Below are 24,703 nucleotides of genomic sequence, written 5' to 3' on the forward strand. Positions count from 1 at the left end.
ATTAGATAAGAGCTGTATAGTCTTATCTTAGTTAACGGCATGGAACAATGATAGCCAAGAAAAAAAAGAGGAAAGAGAGAAAACAGTACAGGAAGCAGAGGTCAAGTACTGACAGTCTTGTGCCAACATCACAAAGGAGGCTGCTGTAAAGGGCAGCTGAAGACACTGTTCAACATGCTAGCAAGGACAACTGAAAACAGCTATGTCTTACTTGGCATGTTGCTGCAAGATGTTAAGGTCCATGCGCATGAGCTGAACTGCTTCTTTCTGATTTACTAGACTGGCAGAGGAAATAACTGGCACAGGAGCTTTCATCGTCTGCAGCGGAAGAGGGGGCTTGGGAGTATCAAACTTCTTCAAATTATTAATTACCCTCTCTCTGGCTAGAAAAGAAAGCAGAAGCAAGTTTTGTCAATAAGAAATTCAGAAAAAAAAAATTAACAAAAACATTATTTCATTCAGAATTTTTTTTCATGAAACATTTTTAGCACCAGGCATATTTTTCAGGATTTCTCCCTTTATAAAAATCTCTTAATTAATCTTTCTGGTTTTATGATGAAGTTTATTTCACACAGCTGATTTTCATAATCAGTTCAATCACACAAATAGGATCCAAGATCCCCTTTGCTTTCCCTGTGTCCCCCGGCCACTCCTAATTTCTAACCTTCTGATTTTCCTCTTACGAGCCCATTCACTCCCTTCATCCAACAGAGGCTCCCAGACCCAGTCTGCTAAGCCAAGTTTATCTTCCCTTCCCAAAAATTCACCCTCATCTCTCATCTTGTCAGCTTCAATTCTTTCCCAAAGTGCTGCCCCTCTCCAGGCCAGCTCTGTCCTCCTGCTGACTCCCACTCAATTCCTTAGCCTAAATGCTGCCAAACCGTGCTACCTATGAAACCATTCCAGACTTCTTCTACTCCCCCATCCCCTTTTTTTAATAAGCCCCCCAAAAAATCCAATCTCACCATAACCTTAATACACCCACCATGACTATTACACCACTCTGTGCTAGACCAACCCAACCCTTTCAGCATGTCAAAACTCCAAGGAAAGGCACTGAGAACAAATGAAAAAAAAACCAGAATCTTTGTTTTCAGTTACAGCGGTTTTTGCCTCTGCTTGCAGCTGTGTCTAAACTTTGGGAAAACTCAGCCTGTCTGGAGTATGCTCTGTGTGGGAGGAATCTTTGGGGAGCTCAACCAGGAAGCTGGACAACAGGACCCACTGGACTGTGATGTGACAGAAACATCACTATTACCCCCCTACATGAGGATCTTGCTGAAAACACCATGAAGACTTCATAAAAAATGAAGCACCCATAGAAAACGAATTGTGTTAACATCTTTATTCTCAGACATCACTATGTTCCTAAAGAAATCAGAGTTTCAATATCCTAACAATCCTTTCTGGCCCAGGTTCATTAACAATATTATTCTCTCTTACCTGATAAAGGGTTGGTGAAGTCTGTTTGCCCTGCAGAAACACAGCTTGTATGTGACTCAAGTTTAGCATGTAGCCAAAGGTTTAGAGCTTCCTGAAACTCGTGGTGTATGAGTTCAATATTAACATACTCCATCCACAAATCCTAAAGCACAAAAGAATTAAATTATCATTCTCATTTTGGCCAGTACCATGTATTGTGCATCCATCCCAGCAGGCAGGGAATTAAAATAAGGTGATGAAAGTAGACCCTTCCATTTAAAGTCATAAAAAAATTGCTAGGGGAAAGAAAATCCATAATGAAGAAAAAAGCTGCAGAACTTTTATCACATATACAGGTGAGCCATTGAAAATCATTTGTGGGGCTTACAGAAGAAATCTGTCAAGCACACACAGTATAATTTGTAACAAATTAGAGAGAGAGGGCACAGATTATTAAAACTTTGTTCTTAAAAAGGTACACAGAGGAAATCAACAAAATTTGAAACATCATGGCTTGATTAACTAAGCAATAATAAAGCTAAAGCAGGCTCCATTTTCAGTAGTTGCATGCACTGGAGAAATCAAAACAAATTATGGACGAGGAAAAGCCCTTCCAAAATCTTCCCTCTTGCATTTTTTTTTAATTATACTCACTTTTTAGATTTACTGGACAGAATATAAACTTCTGCTAACTTACATTTGAACCTGACATATTACAGACTGCCAACAGGAGCAGATTTCAGCTTCCAGTGCTCCAACTTCAATAATTCTCTAAGATTATGTTAGAATATAAAACTAATGACAGAACAGTACAGAATAAGAGCCATGTTCTCATTTAGATATGCAAGAAATCTACTCATGTCCTCACTCAAATATAAATTAAGACAGTTCGGGATTGAATACGATATTTAGGAAGAAACTGGTCTAGTGGGAGGTGTCCCTGCCATGGCACAGGGGTTGGAACTGGATGACATTCAAAGTCTCTTCCAACCCAAACCATTTTATGATTCTATGCGAGGTAGTTTTACACCTGTTGAACAACAATGACACCAAGCCCCTCACTATTTCAAAGGACCCACTTCAAGTTAAGTAAGTTTTGGAACCCAGAGCGCCAATGTCATTGGCACCTCACCTGTTGATTCTGCATGACTTTAGCAAGTCTATGTGCATCATATTGCTTCGGTAAAGAAGGAATGTATGTGTCTCCTTTCTGGAAACTCTCTTCTTCCAACCACAAAACAAAAACATTACAAAGCCTGAGAAGAAAAACACAAAAAAGGAAAAATATAAATCAACATGAACTTTAATCGTATATATAGCATATGCATTAAACAGCTGTCTCATTCTGGCATTTAGAGTTAATGGAATAAATCATGTTACAAGGTGACACAACTCAAAACGCAGATGTTTCAGATGCTTTACGATGAGCGTACTAAGCATCAGTTTAAAGACTGGCAAGCTACTTAGAAAAACATGAGGGCCATCACCAAGAGTAACAGAAGAAATTCTGAAAAGGAAATACTTATGAAGACTAGCAAACATGACTCAGGACTGGAAGTGTCTCCTAAATCAGGGACTCAAACTGACAACCCCACTCAAAAGATAAATGAAGAGAAGCGTGTCTGAGCAAGTTCAGCTTCTCACCCCATGACTTTTCTGGAGTGCCTGCTCCAAAAGCTCACACCTTAGTTTCATCTTTAAGTTTCTTGTCATAAAGAAAGCTTACTCCCATTTCCTCCCCTGTTAACATTGTACTTTAAGGTAAGTATAATTCTTTCTTTAACTGACACTCTTACTGAGTGGCACCCTTTCTATAAACCTGTCATCCAAGCTTTCCTGATTAAATAAAAATGAGAACTAGAATGCCATTAAATCTTTGCACTATGGTATTATGTATCACTAGCAAACGCCTGTTTTCTGTATCAGTGTCATTGGTGAAAAAATGGAAGTAGTCTAGTTCCAAGAGTCAGACCTTATGAACAGGATGCAAGATTTACTTGCTTGTAGAAGAGTCTGGTTTTATGTTGGAGTGGGGAACTCTTTTGAAAGGAAAGCCTGACAAAATATAAATCAAGTTATACCCAGTGAGCACCTCTGAATTGTCCTTCCCAAATGACCAAGGACGATTTATTATCTCCCTTGTTTGCTTATACAGCATTTACTGGTTCCTGAGGGGAACAGATCCTGCATGCCCAAATCCCCTGAACACAGGACTCTTCCCAAACAATCCTTTCAACCAGCTCCTGAGAAAATTCAGATATTGCAACACTGCAAATATTTCTTAAGACAGACTTCTCAGACCAAAAGTCTCTGTGTAACAGAGCCATGGGGCTTCTGAACTACATAGCTACAGTTTAAGTGTATGTGAAGTATGCAGCGCCTTGAAATTACCACTTACCACTTCAGCTGAGGTGCAGTGAGTGACCATGCCCATCTCTTAGGCCACTCCAACACAAGACGTCACAGCTCAATTTTATAAACTAATTGGTTAAACTGTGCTAACTGAACCTCACGTTCAAGTCGCCAGTAAATTCCCTTCTTATTCAGACCTAAATTTCAACCCTAGCCTGTGACAAAAAGACGTATCCACATATAGCACTTTATGTTTATAGCTATATATACTGTCCACAACAGTAGCAGATGTGTCTAAGCAACAAACATTTTACCATTATGGGGATACCATCAGTCAAAATCCAAGCTGTCCTCTAAGGCAAGTGACAGTAATGTTTTATTTTTAATAGTATAATCAGCCCCTCTCTAATAAAACAAGTTATATAAACAAAGGAACAGATTTGACCACAATCATGCATATAAAAAGTGCCTGCAGTACATCTAGGTCAGCCAAGGGTCACATTCTTTCACACCTCCCACTGCTAAGATGGTGCTCCAGTAGTTATTCAAGTGGTTAAACTGGACCACATAGGCTTTTTCTATTTACCTGACAAGTTCCTTATGCAGTTCTGGTGAAGTCAGGTAATCTGGTGAGCCGCTCGCCTTCCCTGGTGATCTGTCGCTGCCCTCTGCAGGACTCTCCACTCTTAATGCTTTACTGGCAGCATGGTGGAAGTCTGCTACTTCTATTAAGCGCTGCTTCATTTCATTTAGTAAGCTAACATGAGCTGCACTCTGGAAAAAACGTCTTCCAATACAGCCATCTACAGGTAGGCTAAAAATGGACAAAAAAGCACAACAAAGTCTCATTGCAACTGTCAAATCAGTATATCTGCAAATAAATTGACTCCTCAGAGAAGCTGCTGGTACCCAATGCAGTCTCAGAGAGAGGTGTTGAATCTTGCTACAGCCCTTATGATCAGACTCACCCATACTGTGGTCCCGGTCGGTGAAGATACAGCAGGAAGAATTTCTGCCAAATTAGTGGCATGAGAGGGTGATCAGCTGGGGTAGCAAGGGCCTGGTGAGCCCAGCGGTAAATCATGAGCCTCTGAAGGGAAGGTACAATGGGCAGCTTCAGCTGGGCCTGGGCTTTCTGTAAAAAGAACAGTTTTCAGATGAGTGTTATGCTGTACTGGGCTGTCACAACTTAACCCATCAGATTACAACAGTGAAAACTCAGCACCTACAAAGGAGAAAACTTTGAAAGCGTTCACACATGTATCACAGGTCTTTGAGGACAAGCTGCCCAGCTCACAGTTGTGTTGGGCAGCTGTTAGAGAGCAGTGCTACCCCTCTGATGTTTAAAGTTAAAACATTAAAAATTAAAACATTTAAAAACATTAGGAAAAAATTCTTCACAGAAAGGGTCATTGGGCACTGGCAGAGGCTGCCCAGGGAGGTGGTTGATTCACCTTCCCCGGAGGTGTTTAAGGCACGGGTGGACGAGGTGCTAAGGGGCATGGTTTAGTGTTTGATAGGAATGGTTGGACTCGATGATCCGGTGGGTCTCTTCCAACCTAGTTATTCTATGATTCTATGAAAAAGAACCAGCATGAATGGAGGAGCTAGTGTGATGCAAGGCTATATGAGCTATGGGTGTTAATTACAGTGAATTAATGGGTTTCCTCACAAAGGCAGATGTTCCCGGTTTAGGCTTCCATTAACATCAATGCTGCGGCAGAACAAAGCAGAAGCAGTGAAGTACACAGCATGTTTCAACCAGTAAAAATAAGCCTTAAGCCACATGAGGACACAGAATTCTACAATGCGCTACCACTTCTAGCTTTCTCCAGACTAGACTGTACTCCATACAGCTCTCAGAAAATCCGAAGTGAAAACTAAAACTGATGTGAAGAAATAATACAGACGGAAATAAGGTGATGCAATGCACAAGCAGCAGCACTCCCTATTAGCAGCACAGGATATTACTTCATGGATTCACTAAACCATTAAGAAGTCACACACCAAACTCCCATGGACACAAGGCTTTTCTGAGTTCTCACAACTCAACGCAGACCCTGGCACTACCTCATTCCCTACCCCAGACCTCAAGAACCCTCAACATCCTTTTCCGCACACTCCCCACATACTATCTCACTGTTTTCCAAGTAAATCAAGTCAGCAAGCCAAGGGACAAATGTTTTCCAGACTAATCTCCAAGAATGCAAGACATATAGCGGTCTGGACACAGCCAGACCTGTTGTCATACAGCTTCATAGAGCACATAAAAAAATAATCTATTTTCATAGAGCTTCTAGGCTGTCTTTTGTATTAAAAGACAATGAAACAGTTGAGATAGGAATGGTTGGACTCGATGACCCAGTGGGTCTCTTCCAACCTGGTTATTCTATGATTCTATGAGATGAAGCGTGTGTGAAAGTCTGCACTCTTGAGATTGGACGGATTTGGTTTCCACTTGCTTCACTCCAGAATTTTAAATTAAATTTGGGCAAAAAACCTGGACAAAGCGCAACATGGTTTAAAGCAAGTTACCTTGTTAAAACCTTGTTAAGAGAGAGACCTTAACAGTTCTGAAAGTCCTGGAAAATAATTCAACAAACAGAGAGAACAGCAAAGACCAGAATTCTGCAAAATCCAAGTCATTTCAGAAATGCTTTTTGAAATACATTTTCCCACATGTAAAATAAAAGTATCTCAGTGATACAGCATAAATCCACAGAAGATTGTGAGGCACTGAGATAACCCAGAAAATCATGCAAGAACATAGACTAGTGACAGAAGTTTTCTGTAAACAATGGTATATTGAAAACAAGATATTTGCACAGTAGCTTTTAAACATTCAACTCAAAAAGTAAAAGAAAACTTCCTTGAGGTATGTTTTCTCCTGGAGTGCCAGGTAAAGCACTAATTATGCTTTTATCCTGGTAAGAAAAAGCACATAAGATAAAATTAAACAACACAAGAGAACGCTTTTCTCCAGTAATAAAAGCAGATTAACAGTTCTCTCACCTTCAAAGCCTGATCAGGAGCTAAAGCGTTAATAACCAACTCCCCCTCCACAACCCTGCGAAGCTGTGAATCTTCTTCAAATATTGACTCCATATTTAACACCGTCCATGAAAACCACACCTGTAAAAACAGCAATAACAGAAAAATGGATAACAAAATGGCAACAGTAGGATCAGAAGTCTTGCTGTTTTCCTAAGAGGAATACACTTCTGCCAAATTCCCATTATAAAGTTGCAAGAGCAATATCATGCCCCAACAATAACAGAGAACCTGTTTCCTCCCTATCTATGTTCAAACATCCTCTTTGTATTCGATACAATCATGGGAAAGAAGGGTAAAATAGGGACAGATGAATTACCCAGTTTTCTGAAAAAAACAACCTACTCAAACCTTATAAAATCAGATCTCCCCTCTCCCACCTGCTCTAGACACCTCCAGTTGGGCTACTGCAGGGGTTTCCTTTGTTTTGCTCATCCAAGGAAATTGCTTAAGCAGAAAAGAAACTATTACCATTCAAAATATTTATCAGGTAAAGATTGATCTCATGGAAGAATCAGGCTTTACATATTTTTCTCTCACTAAACATACTGAGAACAACGGAAGATTAAAAGAAACTTTTACCAATAAATCCTATTATATGAATTCTTGGACACAGATCTGAAACTTTCTCTATGTAAAACATCCATGCTCCCCTTAGCGTAATAAATCCATCCTCTTAAGCTAAATTAGGATTTTTATCAGGAGAAAACTCAGAGGGAAAGAAAGAGGGAACAAGAGAAAAATCTGCAAAAACCTGTAAAAGCAGGAAAAAAACCCTAAACACCTATATATTGTTTATTCCAGGGTTGCTCATACAACACCATCATACCACTTACCTGAGAAGAATTGGCATTGCCCTCAACAAAGGAAGGTGTCACATTGCCTGCCACAATCCAGCTAACAAGCGAAGACAGAAGACCTTTGTCACAATGATAGCCCAAAGCATTCTGTACAGAAACAGAAAATATTTGCTTTTCTTCTGCTAGAAGCAGCCAGACAGAGAACTTACAAGCCACAAGTACATCATTCTACATTCACCCCAGTTCCTTTCTGCCTCAGGTTCCTACCTCCCAACCTCAGATCAACCAGCTACCACCAAAATGCCTATTTTATTTCTTTTTCGCTGAAAAGATTCTGTTATAGTGACAGTCTGGTTTTTTTTCAGGAGAGGATGCTCTGTTTTCGTTCTAAATACACTCCCAAACATTTGAAATGCAAAGACCACAGACTAAAATACTATGACAAAACTCATGAGTGAGACCTGTGTTCCAAACAGGTTTTAATTCTTATGATAATTATTTTTCAAATATAAGATAAATATATTTCAAATATATATAAAATATATTTTTCAAATATATTTCACTAATTTTGACATACTCAAACAAAAAAAAAAACATAACCCTACCATTACTCATCATCACAACTGTTCTTGTCACATTTCAGGAAAACACAATCACACCAAAATTAAAATGAGCAACACATGAACTGACCATTTATACCACCATACCATATCCATTTACCTTGTGCTGTTGGTAAAGCAGCTTTTGTATGCAGTCTTCTTGACTGTACTGAAAAGCAGCTTTACATAAGTCATCGAGCAAGAAGAGTGTTGCCCGGTCCCTGTGCCACAGCTGCTGGCTCGTGAGAACCTGAACCCAGAACTCCAGTACTGCAGCCAGACCCACTCCATTTGGCTGGTCACTGAGATAGATGTGAGTCTGACAGATTAAAGGGCAGAATTAATCAAGAGATTGCTTATCTTAGAGGACAAGAATTTATTGATTAACTGCTTAACTTGCATAAAGGTCTATCCTTAAAACAAATAATTTACGATGATGTTGTCCATGTCTGTGTAAAAATAGCCTTGTGGCCTCCAACCTCCAAGAGATTCTGCAGCCTGGAGAGCTGAGCACCTTGTGAAAAGGCCATAAGTGAGGACCCTGTGACCTGCAGGCATAAATGCCAGCTAATTCTGAAGTGTAGCCTCTGCTCCTGCAAAAAGGACTTTGCAGAGTAGGTAGGTTCCCATTCACACAATCACAGAAAGCTTTGGGTTGGTAGGGACCTGTAAAAGTCCCACCTTGTCCACCCGCCCTCCAGAAGCAGTGACAACTTTAATTAGACCAGGTTGCTAAAAGCCCCATCCTACCTGACCCGGAATGTTTCCAGGGATGGAAACTGCTACCTCTCGGGGCAACCTGTGCCAGTGTTTCACCACCCTCACAGTAATAAAATTTCTTTCTTATACCCAGTCCATAAAATGCCCTCCCTTGGATTAAAATCATCACCTCTTGTCCTGCCACAACAGGCCTCGTTAAAAAGTCTGTCTTTATCTTTCCTGTAGCCCCTCTTAACTACTGGAAGGTGCTCTAAGGTCTCTCCTTGAAGCCTTTTCTTCTCCAGGCTGAACAAGGCCAACTCTCTCAGCCCATCCTCATAGGTGAGGTGGTCCAGCCCTTGCATTATCCTTGTGGCCTCCTTTGAACTCACTCCAACAGGTCCATGTCCCTCCTTGTGCTGAGAGCTCCAGGAGTGAACACAGGACTCCAGGTGGGGTCTCACAAGAGCAGAGTGGAGGGGCAGAATCCCCTCCCTCACCCTGCTGGACACAATGCTTTGGATGCAGCCCAGGATACGGTTGGTTTCTGGGCTGCGAGCGCACACTGCTGGCTCATGAACAGCTTTTTGTCCACCAGCAAGCCCAAGTCCTTCTCCACAGGGCTGCTCTCAGTCACATCATCCCCAGCCTATATTGAAATCGAGGATTGCCAGGACTGAGGTGCAGGGCCTTGCACTTGGCCTTGTTGAACCTCACAAGGTGCACACAAGTCCATTTCTCCAGTTTGTCCCAATTCCTCTGGATTTCATCCTTACTCCTCTCTTATGTTGAAAGCGCTTCACCCTGACCTCTCTGCACTTTAAAAATATAACGGTTTCTTAACACAGCAACACTTTTCCACAGCACAGACAAATCAGTGGTCAAAGGCAAAGCTTTCAAACATCAATATATCTGCTATATTCCCCAACTGACTCAGAAAAGTAAGGCTGTGTATCACATTCCCTTTTTAGGCAGAATTTTGACCCAAAATTAGAAAATCCATTTTCCATGAAGTGTGGATGGCACATATTGTTATGCCCAGTGTCACATGTGTTGCCAGATTTAGCCAAGTTTAAGCACAAGTATAACAGGAAACCAAACCCAACTATTCATGCTCGATGCAGGGTATTTCATGGCTGCAGAACCGCCAGATTCAGTGTCCTTTTTAATGTTAAGCACTAATTTGGTAAAAAAAAAAGACTTACTTTTTTTTTAAAAACTCCCTCTTCTTTTTTTCAATAATATTCTTACCTGTATCATGCTGCTGAGCAGCTTCACATTTTCTCCATAGCTCACTCCAGTCAAGTGCTGTGTAACTTTATGTGTAACCTGCTGGGTGACGCCTTGAGGGACTCCACTATCCAGATGAAGGAACAGTTGGATGTAAGATAAAAACCTAGGGATGTCAACAAATTAAATAAACTCTAAAATATCTCCTACTGCATAATACACAGAAAACCTGCTCGTAGAGAATTTAAAGGCAGCTCAACAGCACTGGTGAAACCCATATAGGAGCACTTCGACTCACAAACGTGCTGCAGATTTAATTGCTCCATTTTAACCACATCACAGGCACAGTATGAGCACTCCATGGCAGACTAATGCAAAGCAGCTCATTGGGACTGAATACAGTTCTTGATCCACATCAGCACCCAAAACTAGCCTAGGAATTGTTTGGTAGTATGCCAAAAGCACCCCAAGGGATCATGTTGCTGATTCACCAGGACAGACAGACAGCACTGAAGAATCACAGAATCACAGAATAACCAGGTTGGAAGAGACCCACCGGATCATCGAGTCCAACCGTTCCTATCAAACACTAAATGATCCCAGCTGCTGTTTGGCTCACCAACAGGGACACAGGTAAATAGTAGCATCTGCTTATTTTTTTCACTCATGTAAACACAACTATGATTTGTCAATACAGCTGTTTGAAAACCACTTCTCTGGCACAGCAGCAGCATCAGTGACAACTGTACATGTGATGTTAGTAAGAGACACTTCTACAACTTCCTCAATGACAGTCAATGCTAAAATTAACTCAGCAAACAAACAAGATGTACTTCCCCATCATCTGTGTCCCATTCTCACCAAATGTGAAACCCAGAATGAAGCCTGATACATTTAACAGTTGAAAGATGATGTTTCACTGTTCTTTATCAATATATGTATTAGGAACATAAAAACCTTACTGTTCATTCTTCAGGAGATAATACTGGCAAGAGTAAAATAAGGGTAAGATTTTATCCAGCACATGGACTACTGTTCTCAGATATCTAGACTGTACAAGCACACCCAAAAGAGGGATCCCTTCAGCGCAGAACTTCTCAATGCTGTCAAAACAAAAAATAGGGAAAAACACATCAATTATCAATAGAAAGGAAGATAGGGTGTAGATTTTTTCTTTCTTTTATTATCTGAGATGTAAAGACATTCATATCCTCACACTTAATTTCTGAAATCCTAAACTGAAAAATGCAGAAAGTTTGCGGTTTTTTTCTTCTTCAGCTGTAGGAGTCATTCAGTTGCTGACAGGTTTGATAAGTTTTTCCTGTCTTTCTGAGAGTTTGGGTCCTATCTTTCAAAAATCACTTGAGATGAGGATCTTTATTCACCAAATTCCAATCAATTTAAAGCTTAAGGTTCTTGCCTAACCCAGCCAGCCTGCCTCACTCTCTAGGCAAAGCAAGAGCCTACAGAGGGAGTTTCATGTTACCTACTATTGACAACTCCTCAGGATGGATGATGCTCTGGATATCTTTTTTCACTACCTACAGATGGAGCTCAGAAGGCTTGGTTGCAGTCAGCTGAGATGAAACCTAATTTTACTGTCCAGAAAACTCACTAGTGGCAACTTATTTGGTGTTTTGCATCAAGTTTTGCTAACTGAGGAGGGCTGCACATTAGGAAGAGATGTAAAGCATTAATCCTCTCTACCATGAGGCCATGAAAATGAAATATTGTATTCAGTCACCAGCACGCAGTACAGCACTTTGTTACTTCTGCTCACTAACAGAACTGGCCTTGAATTTTTGTATGTGATAAATAGTGTTGCTGTTCAGATAGAAGAAAGACATCAGATGTTTCTTTGCAAGGATCAGACAGAGGTAATCAAGCTCCTTGTTTTTCGGAGAAAATGTTTAGACAGAGGTAATCAAGTTCCTTGTTTTTCATTCCACACTCTGTCATGAAAAAATCTCCACACTCAAACCAGAATACCTTCATATCAGTCTCAAACTGCTCTAGTGCCTTGAAGCATGCATGTATGTATAGCGTAACCTTAGCATCAATCAGTGGCTTCTCAAAGGAAAAGAAAGCCACAACAATTTCTCCTTAAAGAGCAAAGCAATAGTATAAGCAGAAAACAGGTTAGTGAAAATTTTCACAGAATCATAGAATGGTTTGGGTTAGAAAAGACTTTTAAGATCATTGAGTTCAACCGTCAACACAGCCCTGCCAAGATCATCACCAGACCACGGTCCCAAGTATGACATCTACTCATCTTTTAAATGCCTCCAGCGATGGGGACTCAACCACCTCCCTGGGCAGCCTCTGCCAGTGCCAGACAACCTTTTCAGTAATTAAATTCCTCCCAATATCTAACCTAAATCTCTCCTTGCCCATCCTGAGGCCATTTCTCCTTGTCCTGTCACTGTCTACCAGGGAGAAGAGACCAGCTCCCACTTCGCTACAACCTCCTTTCAGGGACTTGTACACAGCAATAAACGCCTCCCCTCAGTGTCCTTTTCTCCCAGCTAAACAGCCCCAATTCCTTCCTCATAACACTCACGCTCTAAACCCTTCTCCAGCTCCACTCCCCTTCTCTGGACGTGCCCCAGTATCTCAATGTCTTTCTTGTACTGAGGGGCCCAGAACTGAACACAGGATTTGAGATACAGCCTCACCAGTGCTGAGAACATGGGAAAGATCATCTCTCTGTTCCTGCTGGCCATGCTGTTCCTGATGCAGGCCAGAATGCTGTTGGCCTTCTTGGCCACCTGGGCCACTGCCAGTCACTGAACAGAGTAGGAGATAATTGGAGATGACAGATTCAGGGAAAAGAGACCTGGGAGAGACTGATTAACCAATCAATGGCTCTGCACTTAATTAACCAGTGCATTTGATCATGCTCAAAATCCTTACCTACAAACCAGCTGAACGCACCGCACCGCGAAAGACTGTGCTGGAACACAGCCAGGGCTAGGAGGTTCAGCATCAAGGTTATAAAGCTCTCAATTTATTTTTGGCAGCATGAGCATTTTTTCTTGTCATTATTTTCTCAGTGGTTTGCTGCAGCCCCACTGAAAAAAAAATTATCTGTAGAACCAGCCTTTCAGTAAGTGTGCTTAAATGTTATTCCTCTCCGTAACATTCATGCTAGCCCCTCAGTTTCAATATTAATTCCAATTACTATTTTGAACCTAACACATAGAAGGAAAAAATAAGTTCTAGCAAAATAACAGAAGGGGCAGGCACACTGTTTGAAACTGCAATCCCTGACAAACTGCTCAATCCTTTGCATCAGAAGTCCTTTAATTTTTTAAACATGCATAAAGATGGTTTCACCAAGGGCAAGTCCTGCCTGACCAACCTAGTGGGTTTCTGTGATGGGGTAACTACATCAGCGGGCACAGGTAAAGCAACAGATGTGATCTGGACTCCCGTAAAGCATTTGATACGGTCCCCCACAACATCCTCCTCTCTAAAGAGAGAGATACAGATTTGATGGGTGTACTGTTCGGTGGATAAGGAACTGGTTGGATGGTTGCACTCTGAGAGTAGTAGTCAATGGCTCAAAGTCCAAATGGAGATCCATGACTAGTGGTGTCCCTCAGGGGTCTGTACTGGGACCAGTGCTGTTCAATATCTTCATCAATGATACTGACAGCTAGATTGAGTGCAACCTCAGCAAATTTGCAGATGACACCGAGCTGAGTGGGGCAGCTGCCACACCAGAAGGACAGAATGTCATCCAGAGGGACCTGGACAGGCTGGAGAAGTGGGACTGTGAGAACTTCATGAGGTTCAACAGGACCAAGTGCAAAGTCCTGCACCTGGGTTGGGGCAATCCAAGGTTTCAATACAGGATGCGGAGGGGATGTGACTGAAAGCAGACCTGTGGAAAAGGACTTGGGGTGCTGGGGGATGAGAAGATCTACATGGGCTGGCAATGTGTGCTCACAGCCCAGAAAGCCAACTGTACCCTGGGCTGTATCCAAAGAAGCGTGGCAAGCAGGACAAGGGTGGGAATTTTTCCCCTCTACTCTGCTCCCGTGAGATCCCGCTTGGATTTTTGTGTCCTGTTCTGGAATCCTCGGCATAAGAAGGATATGGAACTGCTGGAATGGGTCGAGAGGAGGTCACAAATAAGATCCAAGGGCTGGACCACCTCTGCTGTGAGGACAGGCCAGGAGAGTTGGGGTTGTTCAGCCTCGAAGAGAGAAGGCTCCAGGACAACATTCGAGCAGCCTTCCAGCACCTGAAGGGGCTACAGGAATACTGGGGAGGCACTTTTTACAAGGGCATGGAGCAATCAGACAAGGGAGAATAGCTTAAAATTGGTGAGGAGAAGACTTAGACTAGACATTAGGATGAAATTCTTCACAGTGAGGGCAGTGAGACACTGGCACAGGTTGCCCAGGGAAATCATGGCTGCCCCATCCCTGGAGGTGTTGAAGGCCAGGTTGGATGGGGCTTGGAGCAGCCTGATCCAGTGGAAGGTGTCCCTGATCATGGCAGGGGGTTGAAACTAGATGATCTTTAAGGTCCCTTCTTAACCAATCATTCTATGATTCTATGTCAGTGGCCCTCAGTTCATCATCAGGTAGGCTGCTCAGTCCCTGGGGCCCATCCATCTGTCCGTCCAAAGCAAACATGAAAAAGCACACTTACCTGTGGCCTAGAGTGGTCATTGCCAGTGCCAGGTAACAGCCGATGGGAACACCAGCTTTGACAGCCTTCAGGAGGGGGTGAAGTGTGACCGACTCAGTCATGTCAAGCACACTGCCAGAAACAGGGGCTGCAGCCCAGCCATGCTGCACACCACGGTCGTTTCTGTGAACCTTTAACCTCAAAATCAAACCCCATGCCCACTGATTAAAAGAAGTCTCTGGTGTTTCTCCATACCGAACAATGCTGGCTAAGTAGGAGACCTGGAACAAAGGACCAGGAACAGGAATGAGAGGAAGCACAGCCATACTACAGCACACATGCATTGGCCTAGGACTCGGATCAGCCTAAGTTTCCTTTTCTACAACAATACCGTGACACAAGATCAGAGAGACAGTAGTTATTTTCCAGACACACCATGTAGCACCGCCAATTAAATATATCTGAAATCTCTGTTTCCATACCCTTGATTTCCACCTCCCCTCCCCCATCATTTTTTGGAAAGGCTATCAACTTAAACTGTTTGCCTTAAGTTTCCCAAACCAGATACTGGTCTCTGATTAAATTTTATTTTTAAGAATTAAAAAAAACTTTTAACCTTGATCTTTCTACCCTACCACTCCCCTTCTGTAACTTGAAGCCATACCTTCCTCAGTCACCAGTGTGCTGTAAAATCAATGCAATAAGTGTTTGTAGGGTATTCAGGTAACACAGCACAAATCATTACTAAAAAAGGTCCCAAGTTCTCGAGTCTTTCAATAAGGGAAGACTAAGAGGTGGGAACACAGGAAGGATGTCTCCTATGTTCACCAGGAATAGTAAACAGCCTTTCATTAAGCAAGTACTGGTTGACTCTATGTGACTAAAGGAAGCTTTGCAAGAACAGTTTGCAACAACAAGCTAGATAATAACAACAGGGGAGGAAATTTAAGATTTCTGATTCTCATATAGGTGTTCAATTTAAGCCTAACACTATCTTCAAATAGGTGTGTGGGTGCAAAAATACTGCAAGTAAGTATATGATGATGTTCTAGTAGTATCAGGGTAGCACAGATTTTAAAAAGAAAAAATAAATAAGGTATTAGTGTGCAGCTTTTCATATCTGTCATTCTGAAGAAGAAATACCTGTTTAATACTTTCAGAAAGCAGCCCAGCATATGGTTTCTGGGAAAGATACTTCTGATACGCTTCCAGGACCATCAATGCCACTTCAGAATGGACAGCTGGATCTAGATGAAGAGCATCCTGCAAAAAGAGAATCATAACAGAACTTTGCTTCATTTAAAAGGTCTCTACAATTGTATCATTCAGTCACCCTACAGAGAAATAAATCTTAATTTGAACAGCTAGAAAGAGATTAAATATTGTAATAACTGGGCAAAATCTTGGCCAGTAAGAAAAACTGTGGCCCAACACTGAAGAATAATGGGCTTACAATGGGAAATACAAAGCTCAATAGTTTATTTATTTCCAGGAAAAAAGCCACCATAATCACTTCTGACATGCATTTTATGGGTTTATAGTGATTAATCCAAAGATCTATAGACAGCATTTTAAATTACATAGTACAGTAGTAGAGACAATGCAAAACTCGTCTTCAAAAAAACACAATAAATCCTCTTATCAGCTCCCACATGAAAGAACTATATTTCCTTATATCACAGGATACAGACATTACATTGTTATTTCACAGTGAAGACTCCACAGTTAATTTTCCCTACCATTCCCTCGTTTTCATGCATCATCAAGAAACAGAGAGAAGGCCATATTCATGTACAAGTATGATGCACCCTCAGCAAATTTGGTGTCATCTGCAAGCTGAGTGGTGCAGGAACCTGGAAAAGCTGGAGACGTTTTCCTCATCAGGTTCAACCAGGCCAGGTGCAAGTCCTACACCTGGGTCAGGGCAATCCCAAGCATAATTACAGGCTGGGGGAAGAAGGAATTGATAGCAGCCCTGTGGAGAAGGACGTGGGTGCTGATGGACAAAAACTAACTGTGTCCTGGGCTGCATCCAGAGAAGCGTGGCCAGCACAGAGAGGGAGGGAATTCTGCATATCTACGTTGCTCTCGTGAGACCCTACATGGAGTCCTGTGTCCAGTTCTGGAGCTCTCAGCTCAGGAAGGACATGGACCTCTTGGACTGAGTCCAGAGGAGTATCACAGAAATGGTCAGAGAACTGGAGCACCTCTCCTATGAGAGGTCAGGCTGAGAGAGCTGTGTTGGTCAGCCCAGAGAAGAGAAGGCTCCAGGGAGAGACCTTACTGCGGCCTTTGAGTACTTAAAAGAGGGCTTGTAAGAAAGACAGGGACAGACTTTTTAAGAGGGCCTGTTGCAACAGGACAAGGTGCAATGGTTTTAAACAAGAGGGGAGATTTAGACTAGATAGAAGCGAGGAGTTTATTATGCTGACAGTGGTAAAAAGCTGGCACAGGTTACGCAGAAAAGTGGTGGATGCCCCATCCCTGGAAATATTCCAGGTCAGGTAGGATAGGGCTCTGAGTAATCTGATGTTGAAGATGTTCCCTGCTTATTACAGGGGCATTGGACTGGGTAGGACGTTTACAGGTCCCTTCCAACCCAAAACATTCTGTGATTCTAAGAAAGCAACACAAGCAAATCCTCAAGCAAAATGCCACCAAAACATTGTGAAGCTCCAATCCTACACCATCAAGCCTACAGCCATCACATAAAACCATGTAACTATTTTCAAATTCAGTTGTAGTCTCAGGTTGCATAACACTTAGTCTGTAACACGGACCAAGTTCAGGCCTCTTGTTTTTAATACATACATGCTCACCAAATCCCCAGTTTAGCCCTTCCAGGATAATGCAGGCTAGTTTGTTCTCCACTGTTGCTAGGCTGTAATTTAATAACCAGTCACGAATGAGTGCTATCTCAGATGACGAAGGCTTCCACAGGTACAACGGCAGCTCTTTAAACAGATACAGAGAAACCTTTGAAGGCAGAAAAGAAAAAGGCTAATCAGTACTTAGTACGGAACAAAAGTGATATGATAAACTCACAGACAGACCTTTAACACGGCCCATTCAGAGCAAGCGACATCCTGTAACACAGTCTGGTATCGCCTCTGTTTTTAACTGCGTACCCACTTTAAGTGATGGACATAAGCACTTACCATCCCAACTTTCTCAATGGTGTCTCTGACTCGATCCAGCAGTACAGAAATAATCTGTGTATGGATGCTGGCAATCGCTCCCAACAGTTCTCTACCAACTTTTGAAAATGTCTCTCTTGTGGAAAGACTAACATAGGACACCTGAGAAGACAGAAGAGGAACATTACTGGTTATGGCTGACCTTCACTGACACTGCAATGAAGTATTTTTGAAGAATAAAGAACCAAATAGCCCTGGGTGATCCCGGACAAGGAGATTGATAAATGCCAATACTAAACCCCAAACTGATTGCCCTAGACGATAATGAAATTACTATGTTACAGTGTCAAAAATGAATTCCACACCTGATTAAAGGAAAAATAATGCCACAGACATTAAAAAAAAATTACATGTGACAACAACAAAAAACCCATCACAAGAAATCTGAGCCAAAAGGCAGACCTGAAGAAGAAAGGGAAATAAAGGTATTTTTGTTCTGGCTTGGTCTACAGAAAATCTGGTTTTTCTCCAAAAAAAAACCATGCATTTCAGGATATTTTAATTCAGTACTAGATCATAAAAACTCAGAAGCTGGACCTTCTTAGTTCATCTGCAGAACAAGCTCCAGAAGCCATGGTTGTTTCACACTTTCCATTGCTAGAAAGAAAAACAGCACATTCATCCTTTCTTGAATGGAATAGTAATACTATACTAATACCTCATATATCTCCAGAACAATGATTTTGATAAAATCCTCATCAACATCAGTCCGTTTTGTTTGTGCCATCTGAGCAAATGTGGTGAGCAGACAAATTTCTTCTGAGCAATTCACTGATTTGAGATATTTTTCAAAATTTTCAAGATGCCCTGGGTCTAGAAAAGTCACATAAAGGAAACACAAGAAAAGAATTGTTATAGGACATACTTCATCAATATCCATACATTTATTCCCTGTCCAATTCCAGAGGAAGAAATCGGTGAGAAAGGAATTATCAGCACTGTGTTTGTATCCTCTCTTCAGAAGCGGCTGGTATCAGCTGCTTTAAAATAACATGCATCGTGATATGCAGTGAGTCCATATGATTCAGTAAAAATGCTAGTAATTCATAATGAAAGCTACAACTGCTTCAAAACCAGCTGGAAATCAATTTTTAATAGTATTTCAACTACGTGATGTCAATCATCCACAGGAAAAACTACTTGAAACCTTTTGCTTTTGAAAAATGTTGTCATAGTTTTGGCTTCCACTGGTGCAGTTAATTCCACAGAGTAGGTCCAAATGATAAGAAATTATTCTAGTTTTCATCAGCACACAGTCAAGAGAAGATTAAAACTAAGCCTATCCAAGCACAGCAGAGAGGTTTTTAACAAGCGGAGAGACTCTAGCCATTGCACATACCACAATTTCAAGCAGCAATTAAACTGGGGACATCATTCTATGCCAATTATAAACGAAAACACATCACGCATTTTCCCTTAGGCATAGATTCTGTCCAAGTGTTAAAAGGAAAGGTCAGTTTCAATTTCTCTAACTCAAAACAAGAAAATTACTGAACTCACTTGTTTGGAAAGTATCTCCAAAACCAGAAAACTTAAGCTGACCGGGACTGAAAGGCCAAGAGATGCTTTCATGTGAATTCAAGGCAGGTTTCCTCTTTAAATCCAAGAGTGACAACTTGCGAAATGCAAATAAACATGGCATTCCTCAGGGCAGGGGAACAACAGGAAGGGAAAACGTACAAAGAAATCTGAACAGGACTTCAAAATTTATATTTCCTCCAAATAACTTTAAGTAGGGTCCATGCAGCAAAACAAGCATTGAAAGCTGCATTTAAGCTGTGAAATGGTTTTGAGAGTGGTCTGCTTCCTCTGAAGTACAACATGCCAGTAAACACTGTTTACAGTGATCCCATCACAGCAGTTGAATACACTGAAAAAGTAATCACTGTGGCACTCAACTACTTAACATGCACAGTCACGTACTCAGCATGCTTGTGACTTAACGCTTGCACTGAGGTGACACTCTATTTTAAGGGCTTTCAAGAATTTTGCAACTGTACTTCAGTCAGGTCAGGCCTGTACAGCCAAAACACCTCATGAACAGTATGCAAGAGGTCTGTGAAACTCAAGAGTTCTTCCATATAGTAAATCAATTATGCTGATGATAATTACCACATACACTGAGAGGATGTCCTATCCATTCACCTCCTTTTCAATTGCTACCTTTTATCCTTATATCAGAAGCTACAGGGTACTGTGGGGTTTACTGTTATTTCTTAGAGGTTTTAAGATAATACATATAGGCATAGCAGAACAACTCACAGCACAGGGGAGGGGTAAGGCACGCAAGAAGGGATGTTTCTATGACAGCACTTGTTATCTTAGCACCACGATGTGTGCATCAGTGTTTCATTAGGCACAGGCCAGCTCAGCAACAGAGACAGGGTTTGGAGTGGGATGGAAGAGCAAAAAGGGATCTCATAAAGCCAAAACCAAATACCATAAACGGAAGGACAAATTCCCTTCCTCCCCTGCACATCTGATAACACCACAATTAAAGTTCAGAGAGGCCCTAAAAGTCAGTGGCTCCTCAGATCTTGGTGATGGAAGTAAGGCAACTGTAACCAGAAATGTCATTCAGCAGGTTCTCATTGCCAACTGCAATGGAAGCAAAGACAAAACTGTTAATCTTGTTATTTATAAAACTTACAGAAAACACATGCTTGTACTCACACAGGTCTCAAGCACCAAAAAGAAACTATTAGGTCACTGCTTGTCAGTGAAAATGTGTGTTCCACAATTAATTTATTAACACTTGGTCCACCTAAGAATAGCTCAAGTTACCAGGCTTCCCAGATTTCCCCAGGGGGTCATTTCGTATCTGGTAGCGTCCACAGTACAGACATTGTCCTACTAAGTGTAGCTCCATCACTGCGCTCCGTATTATCATGCTATTTCTACCTACCCCCTAAAAGCAACTATGCTTCCACTTCTATATGTGCAAGCCTAAAGCTTTCAGTGATTACCAAGGCTTGGTATCACAAGTAGATTTACCTCTCAACATTTCTCAAGCTTAATTTGGGAAGGGAAATCAATAAAAAGTGTTCTTTCCCAAGAGAATTTTAATGCCATGGTCTTCTATGGTATGAATTACAGGAAATTAAGTTAGCATTACATTGCTAAGTGTCAGACAAAAGAATATTTTAGAAGGTTTGATGGATTTCACAGAAAGAACTGTTTTATTAATCCCTATCCAGATAACTGTGAAAAGTAGTGCTGTGGTGACATAACCCATCAGGGGCAATGAAGAAGAAAAAAATAGCCGGCATCAGCCTACCACGGACCCTAAAAAATACAAGTTAGCTAGAAGTGAAACAAAGGCTAAACAAGACAAAACAAAACAAACCTGTGCTTGTTACTGTCAGAGCTGCAACCCACAACATCACATTAAATTCTCCTTGTTTGAGATGCATTTAAAATTTCTTGCAAAACCAGAAATTAAAAAGTCCTACTGAAACAGTGTAACTGTCTCTGGTTTGGCTGGCAAGGGCTAATTAGATCAACACCTCGTAATACACAGCTACAGTCTTGATATCCCTCTCCCACTACACCTAAGTTGCCCTAAATGTCAGCTGAGCTTGCACAGAGTCAAGACACTTGGTAAGCATTCAAGATCGCTGTTATTTTCAGTTTCTCCACCACAAGACTGGGTTGATGTAACGACAGTTATCTGGGCTACCAGACAGCTACAAAGTAAAACTGAAAGAGTCAGATTCATTCCTCCTGAAAACAGCAAAGAGGTTGTGAAGTAGTGAGTTACTGTTAGGTTTACCTGTGTCCCTGTCAATCAAGTCCTGAAAGATTTTCCATGAAGGCAGCAGCAAATCGAAAGCAGCATTGCAGCAGGCTTCTGAACAACTTTGTTACAGCTGAAAACCTAAATCCTTCATTTTAGGATTTAAATGTCACTCTCCAAATATATTAAAGGTCAAGGAGGGTCATATATTATATGAGGATATACAAGAGTACCTACTGTATCGTGCTTGTTAGCTCCCTGAAGCAGCCAATAGCTGTCACTGTCAGAGAAAAAACTAAAAGGACTGTAAGTACAATTCCTGTTAAAGTAAGAGTTTGGTCAAACAAGGACTGGAAGCCCATGAACAGACCAAACACATTTCTGAGTCCTGTGGACCAGTCATGTTGCTGCTGAGGTTGTATTTAACAATGAAAGCTGCAAAGAATTAAACCTATAGCTGATGCAGCAGTAGCTGAATCTATGAGAATTGGTTCCAAGTGGAGGAATTCTACCTTTGAGTCTTTGTTTGCAGTCACCAGGTTGCAGAGTAGAGCAGAGCTTTTCCAGGTGCTCACTATCTGCACAGTGCATGACAAAGAAGAGTCTCCAAAGCATGTTGCTGGATAAGGTTCCATAAGGCATCTCGGACATGAACAACCAGACTCCCAACCTGTTGGATTTGAAGAGGCAGACAGAAACAGTTTCACCCTGATAAATTTCAACATCTGAAAAGGAGACATATATCCATATCTTTAACACGTGGCAGAATTAGGAACATGAGGATGTTTCTTATCATTTCATATTTTCTGTTAACCTCATTCTGAATGGAACAAGTCCCCAGAGCTTCTCCCAGATGCTAGAATTTAAGGTGTAATTCCTACCTGTCTTAATACTATCAATATGCTGAAAAACCCTGCATATTGCAATCTTGTTTCAATCATTACATATTTAAAGCTACTGTAATGCCCAGTTTCAAATATCAAACTCCTTCATGAAGATACTAGTATCAACCACACTGGACAGCCTACCTTTTTGCCTTCAGAACATGAAGAACAGCTCTAAAGAACAGTTCATCAAATTCCAGTTGCAATTTTTCCACAGAGTAGGGATGTGCTACTGATCCAAATTGTTTATTGACACTAACATATTGAGCCCAGTGGTCACTCACATGACAAAGTGTCATCCTACAGAGGAGAACAAACAATACAAAGAAGGGTCATTAAGTATGTCATCACCATACGTAAACACAGAACAGCGCAACAAGATCAGAGTCTACACACACGAGCTGCGTTCAACCCTTCCTTCTCCAGTTTCCAGAGTTCTCCATATAAATAGCATTTCCCTCCATGCTTGACTCAGGGTTAGTCTAAAACTCCTGTGTTATCTTTCACTGGTTTTGCAACCAAACAATGCATAACATTCTGTTCTATCAAATTGGCTTGTGTATGAACTTTGGAGCCTCAGGGCAGTTGTACATTATGAAGTGGCAGTACAGGCAAAGAGCTCATACAGGAGCAAGTTCTCAGCTCAGACACTGAGAAAGTTCCTGCTCTAATAACATATAGAAAAACACAGATTTTGTTTCTGATATAAAATGACTGCTAGAGTTTTGAAAATGAAGAGCAACTTTCAGTCTCCAATTACATTTGCTTACTGCAACAATATGAGAAATTTAAAGAAGGAAATTTAAAACCCTGTGCAACTCTGCATTACAATGGAAAGAAAGTAGTAACACTAGCTATAAATAGGGGTGATTCAAGAAACTGTTTGTTGGGTATCAGTGACTTTCCAAGAAAAGCCCAAGCACATCCCTGATGGAAGTCAGCCTGGTGTTCCAGAGCTCACCTGGCTCCTTTTTACCCACAGCATTCAAACTCTGCAATTCCCGACTTCACAGGCAGCTTTAGAGTCAAGGACCCTGGGATTTCAGATTCCCTGACAAGCTAACCCTAAATTGATCAACTTTCAGGGCAAAATCTACCCAAGAATCGTTTGGGTGGTTGGTTTTGTTTCCTGTGCTTTGGTTGGTGTGGTTCAGGTTTTTATTTGTTTGGGGGTGCGGTTTTCCTAGCAGCTCTGAAATTTAAACCAGACAGTACAAAAAATATTTAATCACATCCAGGAGAAGATATCTTCTTACTTGATCAGCTGACCAATTCGCTTCACAAACTGTCGGTACCGTGCTCTGTTAAACGTTTCCAACCCCGCAGACAGAAGTTCCACTAAGGAGTTTGCAAAAGCAAAGATCTTCATCATCTCCTGGGGAGTTGTTTTTTCAGGAAAATAAGCACCTAAGACCAAGACAGGAAAATAAGTCTCAAACCAATTGTGAATTCTGGGGGTTTTATGTAACCTAACAAGCGATCAAAGCAACAGATCACCATATAGCTAGCAAACAATAAATGCTGAGCTGAAATTTATGTTCTGTTATGAAATGATCAATACCTGTTACGTATGATAGTAGAAATAAACTATGCAGGTTATAAGATGTCTAGTAAGCAATTATCTGAATTTACTTGTCCAGAGATTTAGCAAAATAAAGAATTAATAAATACTTGGAGAAAAAGAACATTACAGCTAAGCATCAAAGGGGAAAAATTAGTTCTGAAAGTACATCTCTGAGTATAACTGCCAAGCAGATCAAAACTTAGTTTTACATGTTAGTTTTGCTGTAAATCCTCATATAAACGTGGCATGCACTTCTATCTCATCTATTTAGTCTGTGAACTATTGCATAGGCTCATTATTACTTCCTTCAGAGACTCACAACACAGTGGCATTCTTGGCAGTTTTAGCTGTTAATACAATTAGCTTAAGCAAAATGAGGGCTAACACTGTAGCAACAGATTTACCTCCAGACTTAAACCCGAGGAACTGCTGAAAGAGTTCATGAAATGGAAACTGTGACAAAAGGCAAATCAAGTCATCTTCCGAAAGCAGAATCCAGCTTGTTTCAGGATCTTCATCCTATAGAGG

At 41.3% G+C, this 24,703-nt stretch overlaps 1 protein-coding gene across 3 annotated transcripts in view; it reads right to left on the minus strand.

The window, feature by feature from the left end:
• EPG5 (ectopic P-granules 5 autophagy tethering factor) overlaps window positions 1-24,703 on the minus strand; it is a 71,073-nt gene that overhangs the window by 22,354 nt on the left and 24,016 nt on the right. For 2 of the 3 annotated variants that reach the window (XM_069880359.1, XM_069880362.1), the window contains 19 exons: window positions 24,580-24,694; window positions 23,868-24,018; window positions 22,756-22,911; window positions 22,240-22,397; window positions 18,650-18,804; window positions 17,923-18,093; window positions 17,606-17,770; window positions 15,938-16,057; window positions 14,816-15,075; window positions 11,116-11,256; window positions 10,175-10,319; window positions 8,346-8,543; window positions 7,662-7,772; window positions 6,787-6,906; window positions 4,743-4,909; window positions 4,361-4,588; window positions 2,555-2,678; window positions 1,444-1,585; window positions 212-383 (listed from right to left, as the gene is read on the minus strand). In XM_069880359.1, coding sequence (XP_069736460.1) covers window positions 212-383; window positions 1,444-1,585; window positions 2,555-2,678; window positions 4,361-4,588; window positions 4,743-4,909; window positions 6,787-6,906; window positions 7,662-7,772; window positions 8,346-8,543; window positions 10,175-10,319; window positions 11,116-11,256; window positions 14,816-15,075; window positions 15,938-16,057; window positions 17,606-17,770; window positions 17,923-18,093; window positions 18,650-18,804; window positions 22,240-22,397; window positions 22,756-22,911; window positions 23,868-24,018; window positions 24,580-24,694 — 2,999 coding nt within the window. The remainder of the gene's footprint in view (window positions 1-211; window positions 384-1,443; window positions 1,586-2,554; window positions 2,679-4,360; window positions 4,589-4,742; window positions 4,910-6,786; window positions 6,907-7,661; window positions 7,773-8,345; window positions 8,544-10,174; window positions 10,320-11,115; window positions 11,257-14,815; window positions 15,076-15,937; window positions 16,058-17,605; window positions 17,771-17,922; window positions 18,094-18,649; window positions 18,805-22,239; window positions 22,398-22,755; window positions 22,912-23,867; window positions 24,019-24,579; window positions 24,695-24,703) is intronic. The other variant, XM_069880361.1, reaches the window with a different exon arrangement.

The sequence above is a fragment of the Phaenicophaeus curvirostris genome, chromosome Z, assembly GCF_032191515.1.
Source record: "Phaenicophaeus curvirostris isolate KB17595 chromosome Z, BPBGC_Pcur_1.0, whole genome shotgun sequence".
NCBI classification, from domain to species: Eukaryota; Metazoa; Chordata; class Aves; order Cuculiformes; family Cuculidae; genus Phaenicophaeus; species Phaenicophaeus curvirostris.